Consider the following 23,675-nt stretch of genomic DNA (forward strand, 5'->3'; position numbering starts at 1 on the left):
TCGCTGCATAATCTTTTGATCATTGCGATGGGAGGGAGAGCTGCAATGCAACTAATTCTATAGATCTTCTTATTCTACCTTTGCAAGGATTGGTGTTTATCCTGTTCTGCGCCAAATACATTTATTCTTGAAACTGGTCCTTCCATCTTGTTCTTGGCCATCCTATATCTCTTCTTCCATTTGGTTTATAAAAGAAAGCTTGCTGCGGTAGTCTGTCAGGGGACATTTGGTTGACATGCTCTTGCCAGTTCTTTTGGTACTGAATTGCCTCTTGCACTTTACTTCTTATACCCAGTTCCGTTCTTATGTCTGCACTTCTCACTCTCTCTCTCTCTTAGAGATACTCCTAATAACCGTCTCATAAATCTCATTTCTGAGCTTTCAATTTTATTTTTGTCTTTTTTCCTCATTATCAGGTTTCACTACTATAAAGTAACATCGGTTTCGATACTATATTATGTAATGAGTTTGACATCCTTCCTCATTGAATTTCCTAAGTATCTGTTAATACATCCATTTATTGAATTATATTTTATTACATTGTTGTCAAGATCTTGGTTCAAATTATATATGGATAGGTCGGATCCCAGGTATTTAAAAGTATTCATCTGTTCTATTAACTGATCTTTTATAACGAGTTTAGCTCTCCTATTGTATTTTCCTTCCATAGCCATTACTTTGGTTTTATTGATAGATATTTTCATATTAAATGTTTCCAAAACTTTATTTAGTTTTGTTACATTCTCTTGCAGATCATTTTCAGATTCGGCGAACAAAACCTGGTCATCAGCAAATAGTAAGGTATTTATTGATTTATTTAATCTTAATTTAATACTTTTAGGGTGTAAAGTTTGCCATTCCTGGATAATTCTATTTATATATACATCGAACAATATTGGGGATAGGCCACAACCCTGTCTGAGACCTTGATTAACTTTAAAAGGAGACCCTTTGTTTATTATTATCTGGGTGTTAACATATAATGATTTGATGGCATTGATCAGATTGTAAGGAACGTCATAATATTGTAGTATTTCCCATAGCTTCTGTCTATCTACTCGATCATATGCTTTCCCATAGCCTAAGAATAGGATAAAAAGTGGTAGATTAAATTCTCTTCTTTTTTCCATCAGTTTCTTTATGACAAAGACTGCATCCATACATGATCTGCCTTTCCTAAACCCACATTGTTCCTCTTGTAGGAAGTTTTCCATCAATGGTTGTAGTTTGAATTTTATTATCATTGTATAAATTTTGTATGCTGAGCTTAGTAGTGATATACCTCTATAGTTAGAGCAATCTATTCTATTTCCTTTCTTGTGTATATTAATTACATTTGCTATCTTCCACTCTTCTGGTATTTTGCCACTGCTCCAGATATCATTTAGTAATTGTATGAATCTTTTTTTCCAAGTTAAACTGGCTTATTTTATTAATTCAGTATTTATATTATCTATGCCCAGAGCTTTTCTGTTTTTTGCTTTTTTCAAGACTTTTTCTAAATCTGTCATCTTGATTGCATCATATTCTTCTATTATGTCTCTATTCGTTTCATACGTCTTTTCTTCCTGTATTAATAAACTTTTGTAGTGCTTTTCCCATTCGTCTGTACTTATGACATCAATTTTCGCTTTATCTTTCACATCCTCCCTCAAAGTGCGGAATATCTTGAAGCCAAATCTTTGTGCTCCTGTTAAATCATATTCTAGTCTTTTGACAAACTGTTCCCAACTTTCTTTATTAGCTTGTCTTGATAATTTACGAACTATTGCTCTTTGTTTTTTGTGCAATATATGATCTTCCATTTCCTTTCCATTAATCCATTTAAGATAGAGCTCTTTCTTCTTATTAATAGCTTCTTTCAATATATCGTTCCATAATTTCAACCGTTTAGGTTTTCGTCTCATTTGTATACTCCTAATACATCATTAGCTACTTTAGTTACAATTGATGACAGCATTGTCCAGTCTTGATTTATATACTTGTTCTTCCTCTTATTAGTTTATCTATTTTAGTCTTGTATAAATTTCTTATTCCAGATTGCTCCAATAGTTGTATCTTGAAAGGTAATTTCTCAGTCTTTTGTTTTTCGTTTTTCTTTTTCCAATATTTCTTTGGTAATTTAATCTTCGAAACAACTAAGAAATGGTCTGTATCAGCTTCAGCTCCTCTAAATACTCTTGTATCTTGGAAGTGTGTCCGTATTTTTCTGTTTGCAATAACGTAATCAATTATTGATCTTCTTCCTCGTAAATAAATGTTATGTTTTATTTAACGATGCTCGCAACTGCAGAGGTTATATCAGCGTCGCCGGATGTGCCAGAATTTTGTCCCGCAGGAGTTCTTTTACATGCCAGTAAATCTACTGACATGAGCCTGTCGCATTTAAGCACACTTAAATGCCATCGACCTGGCCCGGGATCGAACCCGCAACCTTGGGCATAAAAGGCCAACTTGCCAACCAGGTCGACTTCGTCCTCATTCAGACCAAGTAAATTTATGAATATTTTTGTGTGGGTAGAAAATAATGGTAATTCTTAGGTCGTTGAAGGTGCAAAATTCTATCAGTTGTTGGCCTTTATCATTTTTTGTGTCTTCTCCATGTGATCCTATAACGTCCATTATTGTTGAGTTCTCGACTCTTGCATTTAAGTCACCTAAAATTATCATGTCATTTTTCCCCGTTTTATCTATGTTATCTTGTAGTTCTTTATAGAATCGTTGTGTTTCCTCTTTATTCCCATCTGAGGGAGCATATACTCCAGTAATATTACAATGCGATCTACCAGTTCTAAATTTTAACATTATTATTCTGTCACTGCTCCAAGAGTATCCTATTATTCTTGACTTTAACTTCCTATGTAGTATTATTTCTATTCCTGATGCTGCTCTTTTGTCTCTTTCAACAGAGTATAAGAAGATAAATCTCCAATTTCCTCAGAGCCTTTTCCTTTTTTCTTTGTCTCTGATACAATTAAAATGTCTATATTGCTGTTTTCCATTTCTCTAATAATTTCTGGCATTTTCTGACTTATGTCTCTGACATTCCATGTAGCAATTGTCATTTTTTTCCAATAGAGTAGTCCTTTGTATATGCGTAGTGTTGTCATTTGATATATCTGTCCAGCTATTTCCTTTGGCGTTTTTACTACTTACTGTATATTTTTTACATGGGCAAGTTACTGGCCCGCCGCATAACCCCCATGTATAGATAAAAGATATTTGGTTGAAAACTTTCAATTTGCCATTGTATAAAATTGTTAAATACTGACTTACCTCCCTTTCCCTTATGGTCTTCAACTGCAACTTGCACTTAACTCATTTTGACTTGTGTATTTTACATTGGATGCTGCTTACAGAAAGTGGTGAAAATGTCAAGTGAAAATACTGCCACTGCAATAGCTGCTGCTATTTTAATTAATGTGAATGACGACCAGACACATAAGAGGAAAGGGGAAAAGGCATTAGTGCTGGGTAAACAGATACCTACAATGGAGGACAGTCAATTTGGGTGTTTAAGGGAAGTCAGATGGGTTTAGAGATCTTTTTAGAAACTTTACTCGAATGTCGACAGACTTCAGTTACTGCATGTAGTTGGTCCTAAAATTAGTAAAAATAATATTCTTTTTTGTGAAGCTTTTTATTTATTACTGACCATTTTTCTGTTAATACAGCTGAACATCTCCTCTTTTAATTCCATCCTTACAATACTGATTAGATGACCTCCAAAGACATGAGAATCCTTTATAGTATTCATTATTTTTGCAGCAGCAAAACAAAAACAATGGCTTTCAAAGGAAAAGATACAGTTAAAATGCAAAATAGTAATAAACAACATTATAGAACAAATAAATAACGCCAATTACTTGGGGTGCTCAATTTCCTACGAAAATAAAGCAGATATTAACACTAAAATTACGAAATTTCTCAAAATTCGCGGAATTAATAAAGTCCTAAAAACCTCCAAAGTTAAAAAAAAAAAGACACGTTTGAAGGTATAAACACTTTAGCAATACCTACACTGTTATATGGCCAACAGAAAGAAATATGAATACCACATTACTGCAGCAAAGCTGAAATTCCTGAGAACAGTGAAGTACAAATGACAGAATCACAAGACAAATTATATATAACCATAAGGTTACCAGATGTCTCCATTTCCCAGGGGCAGTCCCTGGACAAAACTCATCCCCAGATTTAATGATTTGTATGCACATTTTTAATGTGGTTTAATGATACTTATATGCTGCTATAATGAATTTTGGTAATGTAAGTTTGCCACTTTTTCATGATGCCATAATAAAAAAATAAAGGTGAGGACGTAACTGTAAGCAAGGCTTCCATATTGTTATCAAGGTTAATAGAAAAAACTGAACTCCAGGAAAGAACAGAACATTATTCCATTATCAATTAAGTAACTTTTGGCATCTTTAGAAGTGGTTCTTATTCCACAACAGAATTCTCAGCGTCTCTTGTGAATTTTATGAAAATGCTGTTAAATATCCCAGTTCTGGGTTATTCGTGCACAATATATCTATGGCATGTAGCCTATACTGCTGAAATCTGCTCCAGAAAGAGAAAAATTTGCAGAGCATATTATTCTTCTTAAAATGTAGATGGACATTGTCTGAATAAAGATAATTTATTTGATGAAATTCAATGTTTGAAGAAATTTGTTACTACAGAGAAAATATAAATGTGGAATGAAGTAAATGCTACTCCTTGCTCGAAATGGAGTGAAATTTTTCTCTGTGCAAAACTCTAGAAGTTTGTTGAACTATATGGGTCTTCCTGGAAGTAATGCTTCATTGGAGAGCAATGAACATGATGTGGACATCTCAAAAATACAGTATGAATTTAGAAACTATTTGAGGCATGCTTGTTATCTTATCCAAGCCCAACATGGCCTGTCAGATATTTGCTGCAAAATTTTGATGCAAGAAGATCTGTTTAAAAATTCAATCTTCTGAAAAATACCAGGAGATTAAATAGTAGGTTAGTAGAATGAATAATTTTAGTGCGTAAATATGAGTATTTTAATTCTATAATTATGTAAAAACAATATAAGTGAATGGAAAATGAACAGAAATTTTAAAATTAGTTTTAATATGTCGATATTTTTCCCTGGAAATTGTGAAAAAAAAAAAAATCTCATAAATTTATATTTTTAGAGTTTATGTTCAAACCTGTACTTGACAAAATGCATTAATATAGGAAGAACTGGAGATTACATTTGGGAAGAATGAAGAGGGATAGATTACCAAATTTAATTTCAAAATACCAACATGGAAATGGAGTCAAGGTCATCTGCTTAGAAGATTTCTGGATGAACACTGAGACTGGAACAGGCCATTGGGCCTAAATCCATGATTTGTTTCATGATGAGGATGATTACTTTTCTTTTTTCATTTAACCATTCCGCAACTAATAGCCACAATTACACTGAAAAAGTGTACCACCAGCTGAAGAGTTGCACACAGATGCACTTATCTCTCGGTTTGAGAGCAGGAGCCTTGTGTAACCTTGCATCTGTCGCTAGCACACCCATTTTACGCAAAACCTCTATGCAAGCAACGAACACAAATATTTTGCATGCAGAGTTGCACAAGTGCAATCACCACAGTGATTATTGTAACTGCAACTCTCTTCCACAAGAGTATTTGAGGCTCCTAACACTTTTCTTCTCTTTATCCATTTATGCACCCAACAATCTCTCTTATGCTTTTTCTTTTCTCTGTTTTATTACTTACAAAACTACATTTATTACTATGTCTACAGTTCAACAGACGCCATTTTAGTTTTCGTTCACATCATACTTCTGGATGTGTACACACTCAATGATCCATCACTTCCAGACTGCAGTCATTCAGCTTGACATGGCTTACTAATGCCATGTCACCTGATATGTACATGCAGCTTCAGTTACACGAGTGATCACTTGTCAGACAGTAGTACCGAGAGGCAGTAGGAGTGATAATCCCTCACATTTGTATAAATTAATAATGCAAATTCTATATTTTATGAATATGCATATGTCTGTTCAGTTTAGATCTTTCGAAAAATGATTTCATACACCAACTGCAAGAGTATGGTCTTTCTCCAGTATGAGTTCTCTCATGAACGACAAGATGTTGTCTTTCATAGTATGACTTGTTACATTTATCACAAGAAAACCTCTTGTTGCCAAGATGAAATAGTTTATGTCTAATCACCTCTCTTTTAGTATAGAATGCTAGAGTGCATATATCACACTGGAATGGTTTAACCCCTGTATGAAGCCCCTCATGTCTCTCCAACCCTGATTTAGTAAAGAATGACATTTCACACGTCTTACACGGGAACCTCTTTCCCTCAGTATGATGTCTCATATGTGTTCTGAAATTCGAAGAAGTTGCAAAACTTCTGTCACAGAGAGCACATATATAAGGTTTCTCACCAGTATGCGTCCTTTCGTGGCCCATCAATCCTTCTTTGGTAGCAAAAGCTTTTCCACATATGTTGCATAAATATGATTTTGTTCCAGCATGCAGTCGCTTGTGTTCCTTGAGACGACTTAGATACGCAAATGTTTTATTACAGAGGTTACATAAATGAGACTTGATTTTGCTGTGAGTAGCCATGTGCTGCATCAGGGCTCCACGCCTATAGAAGGACTTGCCACACTGTTCGCACAGGTATGTGCTTGTCTCATTATGCACTATTTCGTGCTGTTTGAGATAGTATTCTCTAGTAAATGTTCTTGAACACACTTTGCATGAAAGAGGTCCAGTTACCTTGCCATTGATGTTTTCACGTGGTTCACTATGTGTAATAGGTGACATCTCTTTCAGGACTTTGCTTCTAGCATGAATCCTCAAATGTTTGGCAAGATCTCCAGTCCGAGAAAATGAATTCCCACATTCTGTGCAAATATAAGGACGCTCTCCACTATGCACCACTTCATGTCTTTTCAGATATACTCTTTTTGTAAAGGTTTTTGAACATAAACTACATACAAAATTAGAATTTTTATTCAATTCTACCGAACAGCCTGCTTCAATGCCTTTGCATATACAGTAATATCTTCTGGACCATGGAAATTCTATAGAATGAGCAAATCCACTACCACAGTTTTTACAAGACCATGATTTTCTTCTAGTGTGCATAATTTCGTGTTTCTTTAGGTATACCTGCTTGGCAAAGGATTTTACGCAAGCCTGGCAGTTAAGTGAACCTGTGTCTTGATTTTCTGTCACATATTCTGAAACTATTTTGTTCCTTTCTTCTTTATTACCGACATTTTCACTGCAACTTTTGGATATCTCTGTATCACTACCTTGAGTTACACTTGTTACATCTGCAACCAAATCTTCACAAAAAACATTTCTTTCATTGTTAATAAATGTGCAGATTTTGTCTTCATGCATTGAAACTTCTCTACCTATTTCCATACTCTTGGAGTCTACCTGTGAAAGAAAAAATCCAGAGTTACCAGTATTTAGCAGCAATAGAATAATGATAATTAAGTGGTGCCTATTATTCCCAGTGCTAAGTACATAAATAAAATTATTGTGAAAGTAATCAATTTGTATCTTTAAATACAGGATAGGACGATTATAAATAGTTGGTTATTGAACCAAGAATTTACTTTTCAAAATGACATACATGAGATCATAAAATACATATTGTCATTTATTTCTTGAAAGGGACGTTCTTCAAGTGACAACTGAGATGGAAATGTGTTTTGTCAGATATGCACAAAGTGTCAATAAAGTCTTCATCGTCATGTAATTCAAAATCTCACAAACCACCCTTTGATTGAGAACATCGCGATATTTTAATTATTGATGTGCCACCTGAATTTTGTATGGATGAAAGTGTGACATAAGTAGATGGGACAGCATCATGGCACAATAAATTAAGATGACGAAATTCACACCTAGTAGCAAAAGCACGTTGTGCACCGCACCACATTTTCATCATGACTAAATACCACTATACTGGCAACAAAATGTGTGTGCACTTTTTTGCTCTTCAACTGTGATGCGACAGATATAGTGCTCCTTAAAATCCCATTCATCTGTTGGACATTGTATATGTCTATGTTACAATATTTCCACCTCTACCATTATAGCTGACAAAAATTTCAATTATGAGCATATGAATTAAAGAAGTCAGCAAAAGCAGCAATAAGCACTAAAACATCATTACTTCATTCTATCTCATATTTTCTCCTCTGTTTTGTTTATGATGGTTAACATGTTTGGTATTTATTATAAGGCACTATAATATAGAAGTCCTCTGAGGTTCTGGCTGATATGTACAGTTCCCCTTAAAAAGAATGAGACGACTCTTGGTCGTCGCAAGTTAAAGTTCTGCAGCGCAGTTCACACGGTATCGACACCAGTGCACACCAGTGGAAAATGTTATCAGTTGTCTGTGTATTTCTGGTGTAGGTCTTTTTTTACATCCTTGATCGTTTACCTTTAATGAAAGATTGAAATATACCGTGTTACACGAAAGTCATTCACCAAACTGCAAAAACAATATTAATTTTGAAATGACAAATGTAGACATTATGCCAAAGACAGCAAGGAACATTGTAAGGACCACGGCAAGGACAAAGATCAGGACCATGGTTACATACAAGAAACACGACAAACACCACAAGGATTACGTCACGACATAGACCACCATAAGGATTAAAAACCAGGACCACGAAAAGGACTATTAGAAAGACAACAAGAATCGCGATAAGGACCATAATCAGGACCATGATAATATACTATGACAAGAAACACGACATACACCACGATAAGGACTTCGAAATTTACCAAGATAAGGACCATGACAAAGACAACAAATTACTTATTAAGGACCATGACAAAAGCAGCAAGGAGAACGATAAGGACTATTACAATGCCAACAATGACCACAATAAAGACAACATAGAGCACGATAAGGGACATATCAAAGGCAACAAGGACTACGACAAAATAATGAGCACGATAAGGGCCATGACAAGCGAAACAAGAACCGATCTAAGAAACGCGATATGGATAAAGACAAGGGCCACGATAATAATTACGAATTAGATCACGAAAAGAACAAGGTTAATGATAAGAGCCACGACATGAACCACAATAAGGGTGAATATCCTGAAAAGGGTAAATGTATGTCAGGGCTGATTTAAGGAGTTTCTTGAAAATGTTAACCGATTGTTTTTGTGTTTAATTAACTAACTCTCATGTGTTTTATTTATAAACAAAGTATAGAAGGATTAATTTTAAAATTTATACTAAAAAAATTAATCCCAATGCTGAAATGTAACTACAGTCCCTATGTCCCCACTACATTTTACTCTATATGACTAAGTTTTTCTCGGAATATTTCGATTTGATTTTATTTTCCCAGCCAAGGTTATAAAAGTAAATAGTTAAAATACTTACGAAAAACAGAAATTGTAGTTTCTTTAATTCTAAAAGACACAACTTTAACGTAAAGTTTGTCCCCAAAAATTTCGTAACGCCGGTCCCTCGAAATAAAAGAGCTACTAGAAAAGATAATTTTAATTCGTGTGGTAAATTTTAACGGTTGGTAGTGGTGAAAGGTCAACATGGTGCCAGTTGGTAAGTTTTTTGTTCATTATCGTAACTTAAATGATTGAAAAATACAAAAATCATCACTAATGACTGTATGTTATGTTTTCTATTGGAAACACCGGTCCCAGTTGGCATTAAATGTAATCTGTATATACAAAACTTTCGTAGTATATGCAAAACACTGCAATGTTTGTCAACTAGAAAATCTAACCTCCATCATATTTTTAACGATTTATTTTGCCAGTACTAGCACGGAAATTTTAATAATTTGTAACAACAGTCCCTGTAACGTAAGTCCCTTCATTTCGGGACCACTGTTTCTTCTTTTGGGACTGGCGTTTCATTTACCATACAATTATTGAATACTAGTATATAAAGTAAATTCGAATGTTATTTCATGTGATTGTTTATAGGAAAGAAAAAAAAGTCTGGTGATGAAAGGAGAAAATATGAAAGGGAGAAGAAACGTAGGCAGAGGGCAAATATGACTGAAGAGTAATTGCAGAAAAAGAGGAACTGTGACAAAGAATATAATAAAAAAAGGAAGAAAATAGCAGATATGACTGATCGTGAAAAAAGAAATGTTCGAAGACAAGTGAAATCTAGAGTACAGAAGTTCAGAAGAAATCTTAAACAACAGGCTGTAATGAAAAGATATTTAAAAAGTAATACCCCTGATAGTGAAGATTCCAACAGTTCACATATTCAGAATATACAACCTGCATTATCAAGGCAAAGAAATATGGGCAGAAAGATAAAGGCACTGGCCAGAACCAAAGCACATAGAAAGGTAAAAGATTTGGAAACCAAACTAAGAGGCCCACAAAAAAATTGAAAAGCTAAAAAAGTGATTATCTCATCGGAAAAAGCAGTCGTTAACAACACCAGAAAAATTTGGGGAGCTGAAAAAAATAACGTTGGTAGGAAAGAGTTGCCAAAATCAGTTAAAAGAAAACTAATTTACAATGAAATCCTGGTTCGCCATCTGAAGACCGCAAAAGTTGATATCAGTACCAAAGAGCGAAGAAAATTTACTAGTATTGTAACTCCTCCCAAACTAAAGAAATATGGTTTCATCATGATGCACTCACGCATTGCATCATACAAAATGTACAGAAAAATTGTAAATAATGCTATACACAAGAAAAAACGTTACAAACTACCGATAAATATCAGAGAGCTCGTGCAAAAGTTCCTCGAAGAAGACTGTAATAGTCATTTCTGTGCGGGAAAGAAAGAAACAAAAACAGAAAATAAAATAAAAAGGCAGAAACGATACCTCCCGGACATTATGAAGAACTTGCACAAAAAATTTGTGATAGAGTATCACTGCAATTTGTCATATGGGTCATTTTGTAAACTCCGACCTTTTTATATTGTAGATCCCAAGATAGTAGATCACAACACTTGTGAATGCATTTTGCATTCGAATTTCAAACTTGTTGTAGAAAGGCTATATTTTCTTAAGATTCTAAAATGTGTAAATCCAGTTGATGTTGTCAAGTTAGACACATGTGACCCTGAAAATATGGATTGTATGTACAACACTTGCAAATAGTGCCTCAATAAATTAGTAATCGAGGTACAACAAGAAAAATATGAGAATGTAGTAACATACCAAAAGTGGCTGAAAAAGAAAGAGACAAAGGAGATTAAGAAAGAAGCTAAAGAATTGAGAACAGTCAGGAAGGAAACCTTATCAGTTCCATTAAAAGTGTTGTGTGAAGAGTTTTTTCTACTACTACATCAATACAAGCGTCATACTTTTATGATATACATGCAACACAAAACTAACAGGTATCTGAAAGAGAACATAGAAGAATATGAGATACTCTTTCACATAGATTTTTTCGAAAATTACGTAACAAAATGCAATGAAGAAGTTCAATCTCTTCATTTTGGTGCTTCTCAAAAGAAAATTTCAGTTCACACTGGAATTTTGTATTTTCGGGAAAATAGAAAATTAAAGAAACATGCTTTTGCCACTATCTCCACCAACCTTGACCATGGGGCATATGCCATTATGGTTCATATGGAGCCTATATTTATTTGGGCTCGCAGCAAAGTTTCTAGAGACATAGAAGTTGTACATTTTTGGTCAGATGGGCCAACATCACAATATCGAAACAAATTCAATTTGCAATACATGGCAGAAAAGTTACCACAACGATTTCCTAAAATTCATAGCTGGTTTTGGAATTTTTCAATTGCAGGTCATGGAAAAGGACCAGCTGACGGTGTAGGGGCCAGTTTTGAAGAGGTCTGCAGATACTTTCGTTGCACATGGTAATATTATTTCACCAGAAAAGCTTCTTTCTGTCATACAGGCAGCAGCCAAAGGCATTTATGTGTCTGTTGTCCCAGTATCATCTATAGAGAATTATAAAGAGGAACTAAATAGAATTTGTGGAAGAAACATATTGCAAAATACATTTGTTGGCATTATATATAAACATCAAATACTATGGTACAGAGGGAAGTTCGACAAGAGCCTTGTCTTCATACTCACGTATCCTTTTATTCATAAAACATTTTAACATTATTCTTTCTTTGCAGTGAACTATTTCTATAACTCCATGTAATTTGTTATTGTTAACATAACTATTCATCTTATTGTCTTGTATTTTCCTTAACCTAATTTAAAGATCCCATAAAGAAATATGGAGTACTATATTCAGATATTTATACTCATGATGATGATGATGATGATGATAATGATGGTGGTGATAGTGGTGGTGTTGCTGAAACAAAAGATGAGCTTTTCATTGACCTTCAAATACTCGTATTTGCCCACTTCAGAATATTCACCCATAAGGACCAAGACCATGATAAGGATCATAACAAAGACAATAAATACCACGATAAGGACCACAACAAAGACAAGGATTGCGATAAGAAACATAACAAAGACAACAGTAACCACGATAAGGACCATGGCAAAGACAACAAGGATCAGTATAAGGATGTAAAATGGACAAAGAGACAACTATAAGAATCACATGGACCACGATAAGGACCAAGGCCACGATAGGGACCATGACAAAAACAAGATCTAAAAAGGCCATTACAATGGAAACAAGTATTGTACTGCGATAAGGACCCCAACAAACCAGAGAATAACCACAACAGAGACAACAATGACCACAATAAAAACCATGGCAAAGACATCAAGGACCACTATAAGAACCTAGATAAGGACAAGGACCACGATAAATATCATGACATGGACCATGACATGCACCACGACAATCATCGAAATAAGACACCAGGGCTTGGACAACAATAATGACCATGACAAGTATTACGACAAAGAAACAACGACCATTATAGAACCACGAAACGGACGAACACAAAGACAAGAATAACAACAACTGCAGTAAGGATCAGGACGTGCATCGTTATACGGATAACAATCAGGACTACGACATGGACACAACAAGGACCATGACAAGCATTACAACAAGCATCAAAGCCATGACTAGAACCATGACAAAGACAACAAGGACCATGATTAGGATTACAACAAAGGAAACAAGATGACGATAAGAATCACGAGAAAAACGACAAGGACTACGATAATGATGACGACATGGACAACGGAAAGCACCATGACAAGGATTACAATAACGACTACGATATGGTTCACTAGGAATACGAAAGAACCACGATAAGGACCAAAACCACGATAAGTACCATGACAAATACAACAAGAATTGTTACAAGCACCACAACAAGGACAAGGACCAGAAGAAGGATCACGAAGAAGACAGTCACTTAAGGCTTGATTTCACAACATAGCTCGGGTCACAAAATATCACTGCTTCTCTGTATCGAATGGCAAATCCCTGCTGTGGGATCTAAATTTTGGACTGCTGCTAATGTCACTGCCTTGTCTCGGTAGCTCATACAAGTACAGTAGCGTGTCGGTTCCACTGCATAACCGAAACGTCTCCTGTTTTTTAACACCTTATAGTATATAGTACATAAATATTATTCACAACGTAAACATTCAAAATTCTGCAAAAGATACTGCAATTCGTTATTTAACAGATGCATTTGATAATTAGTATTAATATATCCAATTAGTAATAACTGCAACAGTGCTTTTTAATTCAATCATAACATGAATAAAATTGAATGCACATTAAATTAAACACTATTGCAAACACGTAGATAAAATAGTTCAAATCAACTGAAGGAGTGAAAATGAAATAGTCCAAAGCCACACTTTTAACAAAAATTGTTTTGTGCGAGTGCATTTCTTTCACATATGGGAAAGCTACTAATAAAATATTGTAATAATTACAAGTACTCAACAAATGGCATAGACCTAAGGACTCTAAACCTTTCGAAAGGTTTGTCTGTATGGCTTAGGAATATTTTTTTTTAATTTCATTCTAATTGTTAGTTTTTAATAAACAAATATATATATATATATATATATATATATATATATGCATTAATTAGATTAACGGTTATAATAGTATAATTCGTAATTTTGTATTGTTTGTGATCATTAACACTTAATCTCAGGACTTTGTAAAACTCTATTTCAACATTATTTAGACAAAAAGATAGTTGTGTAGACTAAGAATCGAACTCGCACTCTTCTACACAACACGCAGAAGTCTTAGCGTCTGAGCTACTGAAACGACACAAAAGCTTTCCTTTCTGTGCGGAGTGTCGATCTAGTCTTGATGGTCCAATGTCGATTTAACTACACGATTTATGTATATATATTTATCTATTATTTACGTCATATTACCATATTTTTTTGCAGTTTTTGAAGTGAATTTCGGAACGATGCTAGTAACAAACCAAACAGCCTGAATTTAAGTAACTCAATATTCGTTACCTTGTGTATCAGTGCTTTGGTCTCCAATCATGCGCAGTGTCTTACATCTGAGACTTAGGAATATTCAATCGTCTCATTATTTTCTAGGGAAACTGTACATCTATTATTATCAGGCAGTACATCTCACTTGACGATATATTGTGTCAGAGGAAGAACAATTGTTTGTATGCATCTGAAGTCAGACTAGCGTAATATGTAGCTAGTCGGCGATGTATGCAATGAGGGGGAAAGGAACAGGCCACCCTATCCCATTATATCCTGGCCTAGTTGCCTCATAAGTGGTGGCTTCTTGGTATCATTTGTGAGGTTCAGACCTGTCTTCGGACAGTTGACTAAACAACAATAACATGAAATAAGTTAAATACTCTGATAAACCTGCCCAGTCTCTGACAGCTTTCAATTGCACATTGTACTGGGAACATAACTAGAAATTTTAGTTTATGATGGCTTATGTAAAAAGTTCTGACTGGAATTTTATTTTAAACATTCATGCTAAAATAAAGTGAAAATGTTTGAAAAGAATGTTCATTCATGTAAAAGTTGTTTAATATGCATTAAAACAATTTAAAACTGACTGAATATGTACCACTCTACTTTTACCTGCAGGCAGTAACCTGTGTAATTGATGGAAACATCTCATTATTATGAAGTATTGTGAAACTGCAAAAATATATATATATTTTTTGTGTCCCTGTTACCGAAAAAGTGGTTTTGGGCATGTTACTTGTATATCTAGCTACAATGACTTTTCATAAAATTTAATATTGAATGGATTTCTTTTGTAAGTATCTACAGTGTTTTCAATCAAATTTGAGCACACCGCACTCTCATGGAAACTCCATATGGAGAAGTCCACGCATGATTCCCAGTACTTATTTTGTTTTAGTTGGTTATTTAACGACGCTGTATCAACTACGAGGTTATTTAGCGTCGATGAGATTGGTGATGAGGCCTAGGATTCGCCATGGATTACCTGGCATTCACCTTAAAGTTGGCGAAAACCTCGGAAAAAACCCAACCAGGTAATCAGCCCAAGCGGGGATCGAACCCGCGCCCAAGCACAACTTCAGACTGGCAGACAAGCGCCTTAACTGACTGAGCCACGCCAGTGGCTGCCAATACTTAATCACTTGGACTGACATAGTACCAATTGCATGATTCTCAGTACTGGAGTGATTACCTTAGTTATTGCAGTCAAAATAGGCTTTAAAATGAGAAGTACAATGTGGTACTGTGCATGTTATTACGTTATTAGTGAATATTCATTGTTAAGAAAACTTCCAAAGAATTTATACACCTTTCGAAAGAGCATCCTTAAATACAACATAGAAAAAATCACAGTTACCGGTCTCTTCTTCGGAGCAAGAGGCACCATTCCGAAAGCCTTTGTAAAGTGGAGGGAAAAATACAAGCTGACGAGAGATCTTCAAAATGCCATCGTCACCACCATAATAAAATTTTCTGTAGCAATATTTCGTCAGCATCTTTATGATGTACATTCAATTTAAATTATATTTGGTTCTATTTTTTTTCTTAGTCTTAATCACTTTTGTCTGAAACCTGTTTATATAATTTTTCATTTTAAATTTTATTGTGAGCTATTCTATATTGCAGGACAAACCCAAAATATTGGGTGAGACCAATAAATTAAATACATCTACATAGATTGTACAATAAGCCTAAGCTGTGGTGTGTCCTAAGAAATGATAGGTCTGATGTGGAGGAAAAAAAAATATATTACACCTTGCAATACACATATGATCCAGCTAGAAAGAATTAAGTTAAAGAGGTGAAGGTGGGGGTGGGGGGTGGGGGTCTCCACTATCCAATGGGATTACGTTTGATCTGGTGAGCGTGAGGATTGAATATGTATATTGTGTTGTCTGAAGCAGCGTAGGGGACGAGCAGCGACAGCAAACAGTGCACTTTCTAAATGTAGAAACGAGAGGTTACATACATTAAAAATAATACGGAAACACAACTCTATGTTAAGCAAAGGTCTAAACAATTTATATATCATTTTTACAAAAGATTTGTGTTTCGAACATTTGTTAACTTCTTAACCGATGGCCATTTACCCCGCACCACTAGTATGTTGGCGAATAGAGATTTAAACCCTGTGTAGCATTTAAAAATAGGAAGGATATATAAAAATACTTGTCTCTCCTACAAATTTCAATTTTTTTTTCATGGAATAAAAAGTGATGTGTTACCAGATATTTTCCACTTTAAATTAATTAAACACAGCTTTTCTATGTAATAAAGTACCGATAACGAGTATATATCGTAAAATTGTTCAGTTCTTTTCTAAAAGACCTCTGATGTATTTATAAAATCATTTTCTTATGAGTGTGATTAAATTTTCACGTTCCCTTGACTTTATTATAGCTAAGAGCAATGTTTACAGTAAGAGAGATCGAGTGTGCTGAGTGTGCGGTACGAGTTTGGGACAGAGTTTCCTTTTACTGACCTGACGCAGACTTGGTATTTATCAGTTCTAAAAATAGCTACTATTCCCCTAGTGGTTGCTAACATTCCCTTGTGTCATAAGCCCAGAGTCATGGCTTTGTATGTAAGTGCTTCTACAGTGCAAAGTGGGAAATGTGTGCTCACAGAAAATTTGACAGCAAATGATGTGAAAGAGGTTTTAGATGCAAACTGTGATTTAGATTAAAACTTCAATGATGAAGACATCGAAGAACCAATAAATTCAACCTGCGATAGTGATGATGACGTGAAGCCTGTGAGGTCCAGGGGTGAGGAAGCACTATGGAAAGAGTGAAATGGCAGTAACATGGTATGTTACTCTTTTGCAGATTCTGTTAGTGGTGTTCAATCAGACAGAGAGCTAAATAGTAATAGGCAACCAGTAGACATATTTGTCCACTTTTTTCAAAGTTGAGTTGGTCAAATTGATAAGAGCAGAGACAAATTCCCATCATAACAGGGTGAAAGAGGAACTTGTCTCAAAGAATAAATTATTACCAAAAGGCAGAATTCATTTGTGGAAAGACATCAAAAGTGATGACATACTGAATTTCTTTGGCTTGATAATACTTACGGGAGTAATTCGCAAGCCTAACATTGAAATGTACTGGTCCACTGATGAAATGCTTGCCACGCCTTTTTTTTGGAAAATGTATGTCTGAAAATAAATTCAGGTCAATTTTGAAATTTCTCCACTTCACAAGCCAGGACACAGAGAGAAATAGAATGCGCAAAATACTACTAGTTTCTGACCACCTAATAATTAATTCAAAACCGTCCTGGCCATAAAATTAATGTTGATTAAAATCTTATGTTATGAAAGGGCAGACTTGGCCAGAAGCAATTTATTCAGACCAAACGGGCTAGATTTGGTATAAAAACATTTGACTTGTGTGAAAGTAGGACTGGATACCTGCACAAAAGCATTATAGGAAAAGATATAGACAATACAGGTGATAAAGATTTGGGGCTTTCTGGCTCAATTAGTAATGCACCTTGCAGACTTGCTGTTGGGTCAGGGAAGAACTTTATATTTAGACAACTGGTACAGTTCACTTAAATTATTCATAGAACTGTACAATAGGGGAACTAATGCATGTGGGACAGTATGCACAAATTGAGTTGGTTTACCAAAGGTCATTCATACCCAAGTCCCCAAGTGAGGAGAAATAGAGGTAAAGCAACTCCCTCTAACATATGTAGTGTGGTGTGATAAGAGGAAGGTGTCAATTCTATCAAACTGCCATGTCAGGGTAAATATGATAGAAAAAGGAAAGGAGAGCCCACAGTTCAAACCTGACGTAGTGCATGAATACAGTATAAATATGGGGGGCATGGACTTGGTGGACCAAGTGACACAGGCCTATCCAGCTATACGTAAAACAATAAAATGGTATATGGAATTGTTTTTGCACATAATGGATATTTCCCTATACAATAGTCTCATCATATGGAAAACCCTGAATCCAGGAAAGAGATGTCTTCCTTAGACTTCAGATTGGCTGTTGCCCATGCACTAATTCAAAATCATTACAATGGACACATCCATACAGGTGGGAAAAAGTTATCAAAACCGGTAATTCTCCATCTAAAAGAAAAACATTTTCCCACATGAATATCCTCCACAGAAAAAAAATATATATGCAGCGCATCAATGTTTCATTTGTAAGTCCAAGAGATACTGCAAAGAAGTGCGTATCATATGTGCCGCATGTGGCGATGTTCCCTTGTGTTTCCAACCCTGTTTCGAAATTTATCATACTCGACACAACATTTAGAGGTAAGTTTATATTATAATTACACTCAAAAGAATGTTTATAAAATACATTTATAGAGTATTTTCTTGTAAAATAATCATTATCTGTGCACACCACTAGTAGCATAAAAATGTCCATCACAACCAGTGTGTGCGTGTTGATTCTACATCCATAACTGCCAAGGGGTTAACTATCATTATCATTCGAAGGAAAATGAATTTGTTGAATGGATATTAGCAGGAACTGTCACATTATTGGTGAGTACATATTTGATTTTGTTTCGAGAATTTCATATGCATTCATTGTAATGTGTTTAAAATTCCCGAGTACTTACCCACATGCACACAATGTAATAGCAGTAGGCTATATAAAATTAGCGGTTTTAATACATCCCTAAATTATATTTCCAAAAATGATGCAAAAAATGAGCTGCTTCAGACAATACAACATACATATTCAATCCTTGCACCCACGAGGTCAAATGTAATCCCACTGGATGGCAGAGACCTCCACCCCGTCTCTTTAACTCTCTTTAGCTGGTTTATATGTGCATTGCAGGATATAATAGTAGAGATTTAAATATATTTCAGGATGCTCTTTCAAATTATGCATAAATTCGCTAATATGTTTTCGCGGGATATCAGCCGAGTTAAGATTTTGGAATGCTCCAAGCTTTCGACTGCTATCTCTGCAGCCATCTTCAGGGAAGTGATGTCCGAACAGAAAGTCGAAAGGTTATATAGATGTGGCTGTCTCAGGTGAAACGGGATTGGTTGGCGGATCGGCCAATCCGGGGCCGGGAATTGTCATCGCTCGTAAGCTCCGCCCCTCCCGGGATTACTGCGTGAAGTTTGGCGGGCGGCGAGCCCTGTTCCGCTGGTTGGAATCGGTTGCCGTCCTCGACAAATCAAGCCACTACTGGGATCGTACAATCAAGGAGGCCATAGAGATCAAGCTGGAGAAAAACAACTTTAACAGAGACAGTGGACTCCAGCTCAGTCAGGCATGGACACCGGCCTTAGACCAACTCAGGCCCTCTTACAATCAAGGTCATGAAGATCACGGACCGAGGACGGCAACCGATTCCAACCGGCGGAACAGGGCTCGCCGCCCGCCAAACTTCACGCAGTAATCCCGGGAGGGGCGGAGCTTACGAGCGATGACAATTCCCGGCCCCGGATTGGCCGATCCGCCAACCAATCCCGTTTCACCTGAGACAGCCACATCTATATAACCTTTCGACTTTCTGTTCGGACATCACTTCCCTGAAGATGGCTGCAGAGATAGCAGTCGAAAGCTTGGAGCATTCCAAAATCTTAACTCGGCTGATATCCCACGAAAACATATTAGCGAACCAACGCCGAGAAAGCCTCAAATCATACATATGCATAAATTGTTTGGAAGTTTTCTTAACATTGAGTATGTTCCCTTGTAAGAGAAATCGAACAGTGTGCCAATTTAAATTTGTAGGAAAATTTGTCTGGTGTACATATCCCAAGAAATTCAATTATACAGTGAGACAGTGAAGTCAGTTAACAAATGGGAAACATTACTCTAATTGAAAATACAATTGTATACAGTATGTTCACTACCGCAAATGTTCAAAATATGTTCCATTTATTTGAAGACAGTGCCTCACTTGATCCTGACATTCTTTTGTCATACTTAAAAGGTTTAAGGTGGGATATGCCAGATAACATGGGTGATCCTTTGTTTCAAGTCATCTATAGACGCAGGCTGTCTGAAAAACGTGCTGTTTCACAAATCCCCATAGGAAGAAATCAAGAGGTGTGAGGCCTGGTGACTGTGGAGGCCATGACAGAGGTCCACCTCATCCAACTCTGTGCACACTGAACATCTCATTTGGTTAATGGCGAATTGTTACAGCATAAGGTGCTGTGGCCCTATCTTGTTGAAATCATATTATTATCCATTTGTTCAGTGACAAAACATATAGGAGCTCCATTACAGTGCTGTCCAGCAATTCTCCATATGTATGTTGGTTTACATTTCCATTAAAGAAATAAGGTCCCACAACCATATCACCTAGTATTCCACACTATACCAGGGTTGTTAGCTTCACATATCCATCTTGGGTTTTCTTTGAACCAGTAACGTGCATTTATAAGAATGCTAATCCAGAAAGAATAAGCATTCGTCACTGAACAGAACATGCTGATGGAAGGATCAATCAGTACACAAACATTGTGTGATCCAGTTGCAATATCGCAGGCTCAGAATGACAAGGATCTATCTGACATTTTTTAGCAAAATTGAGATTTTTGTTGTATTGAATTCTGCTACTTTACAGCTATCTACCATATAAATTATATAAAATAACCCAATAAAAAAAATAATATATATATATTATATGTTGATATCTCAATTATTGGTCATGATAAAGTTGGTTTGAAAAGGTTCTAATTACATACAAAGTTTTTTCATGAGAGTGACAAGGTTCTATCTGCATGTTTTTTCTCTAATCAGGTAAACTAACGTAATCAACATTATGCTTTTAAAACAGTATGTCATGGTGAAGTACGAAATTTATCATTCAGTACCATTCATCAATTTGATTGTTATGTGATGGTATTTGGGTAATTGCACAATATAAATATAGACTAGGCGTACTTTGAAACCACAATATTGTTGCAAGAATAATTTCACTGATATTGGTAGCATAGGTACATTTCTTCTGCTGTGTTATGTTACCTGCTGCTCATTTGTCATTGTTTATAAACATATCAGGCCGTTTCTTTGTGCCATGTATACACCTATCAGCCAGAACATTATGACCACCTGCCTATGATCGATATAAACCCGTCCAGGCGATAGCAGTGTCATCTGACAAGGAATGACTGCTAGTCAGACACAAGCATGGTGCATGTAGTGAGCATGCTGTCCATGTGTAGAATGTGTAAGGCACGCGATCTATCTGCGTTTGACCAAGGGCAGATTGTGATGACCCAGAGGCTCGGCATGAGCATTTCGGAAACTGCATGACTTGTCAGGTGTTCCAGGAGTGCTGTGGTGAGTGTCTTCAACAAGTGGTGAAACCAAGGTGAAACCACGTCCAAACGTACAGGGGTTGGGCGGCCACCCCTCATTACAGATGTCGGACATCGTAGGCTGGGCAGACTGGTAAAACAGGACAAGTGGCAAACTGTGGTGGAACTAACATCAGACTTTAATGCTAGGCAGAGTACAAGTGTGTCTGAACACACAGTGCACCGAACACTCCTAAAGATGGGCCTCCGTAGCCGACCATCCATGCATGTGCCAATGTTAACACCACAACATCGGCAACTACAACTGAAATGGGCATCTGACCATCGCCACTGGACCTTGGCGCAGTGGCAGAGTGTTGCATGGTCTGATGAATCCTGATATCTTCTTCATCATGTCGATGGGAGGGTGAGAATCCGTCATCTTCCAGGGGAACAGCTCCTTGACACCTGTACTGTGGGATGGAGACAAGCTGGCGGCAGCTCAATTATGCTCTAGGGAACATTCACGTGGGTATCCATGGGTCCAGTAGTGCTCGTGCAAGACACCATGAAGGCCACGGAGTATCGTACACTGGTTGCAGACTACGTACACCTCTTCATGACAGCCATGTTTCCCAATGGCAGTGGCATTTTTCAACAAAATAATGCGCCATGTCACAAGGCCATGAGTGTGATGGAGTGGTTCGAGGAACACAGTGGCGAGTTGCAATTGATGTGCTGGCCCCCCAGCTGAACCCGATCGAACACATCTGGGTGTGATTGAACGTGACATCAGCGCTCACTGCCCCCTCCCCGAAATTTGCAGGAATTTATTTATCTTATTTATTTATTTATTTAACCTGGCAGAATAAGGCCATCAGGCCTTCTCTTCCCCTCTATCAGGGGATTACAACTACAATATTAAGAATACAATTACAATTAATATTAAATTTACAAATACAATGAAAATCAAAGTACTAAAAGATTAACTGATTAATAAAAGCTAGACAGTTTATTGTAAAAGTTAAGAAGAGAGAAACATTTTTTTTATTGATTAAGTAAAAATTAAACCTACTCTACGCAGTAAGAAAATGCTTAATAAGTTTGCTTCTGAACGCTACTAAATTCCGACAGTCTCTGATGTCACTGGGTAGGGTATTCCACAAGCGCAAGAGCGAGACTGTGTATGGTGATGAATACAATGATGTCTTATGTGTTGGTATGGCTAGTATGCGACTATTTTGCGTGCGTGTGAAGAGATTATGATATGATGACAGGTAACTGAAACGGGAGGCAAGGTAGATAGGTGTAGAGGTGTGAAGGACTTGGAAAAGGAGAACAAGAGAATGAAAATTTCTACGTTCGTTAAGCCATAGCGAGTTTTAGAGTTTGGAAGGATGGGGTAATGTGGTCAGCGCAATGAATATCACAGACGAAGCTAACACAAGAATTATGAACACGTAATTTTTGCGACTGGTTGACACTGAGGTCAGTCAGTAGAAAATCACAATAATCGAAGTGGGGCATTACTAGTGTTTCCACTAGTATTTTCTTGAGTGGTAGCGGAAGGAATTTTCGAATGCTGTTTAAGGAATGTAGTATGGAAAGCACTTTTTTGGTAATATGGGTTCCTTGGTTATTCCAGTTTAAATGCGTATCAAAGTAAACTCCAAGGTTTTTAACACAGGAAGCAAAAGGGATTATTGTGTTGTTTAACTTGACTGGAAGAGCAGGAGTAATGTTGCATAATAGACATTGATGTCCCACTAGGATTGCTTGTGATTTTCTTGCATTGAGAGTCAAACCAAACTTTCTGGCCCATGCAGATATAGATTCAAGGTCCTCGTTAAGATTGTGTATTGCGTCATTGAGTGAGTCAGGGGTTGTATGGATATAGATTTGTAAATCGTCTGTGTAAAGGTGATGCTTACAGAGCTGTAGAGTCGAGGGGATGTCATTTACGTAAATAGTATGGTGATAGAACAGATCCCTGTGGGATTCCAGAATC

At 36.4% G+C, this 23,675-nt stretch overlaps 1 protein-coding gene across 2 annotated transcripts in view; it reads right to left on the bottom strand.

Annotated features, from left to right (window-relative positions):
- Positions 1 to 2,186: 2,186 nt before the first annotated feature.
- Positions 2,187 to 23,675, bottom strand: part of LOC138700133 (zinc finger protein 345-like) — a 48,726-nt gene continuing 27,237 nt past the window's right edge. The window contains exon 3 of one of the 2 annotated variants that reach the window (XM_069826503.1): positions 2,187 to 7,445. In XM_069826503.1, the coding sequence (XP_069682604.1) occupies positions 6,012 to 7,445 (1,434 nt within the window). In that variant the 3' untranslated portion in view covers positions 2,187 to 6,011. The remainder of the gene's footprint in view (positions 7,446 to 23,675) is intronic. The other variant, XR_011332244.1, reaches the window with a different exon arrangement.

This window comes from Periplaneta americana, chromosome 5 (assembly GCF_040183065.1).
Source record: "Periplaneta americana isolate PAMFEO1 chromosome 5, P.americana_PAMFEO1_priV1, whole genome shotgun sequence".
Taxonomy (NCBI): domain Eukaryota; kingdom Metazoa; phylum Arthropoda; class Insecta; order Blattodea; family Blattidae; genus Periplaneta; species Periplaneta americana.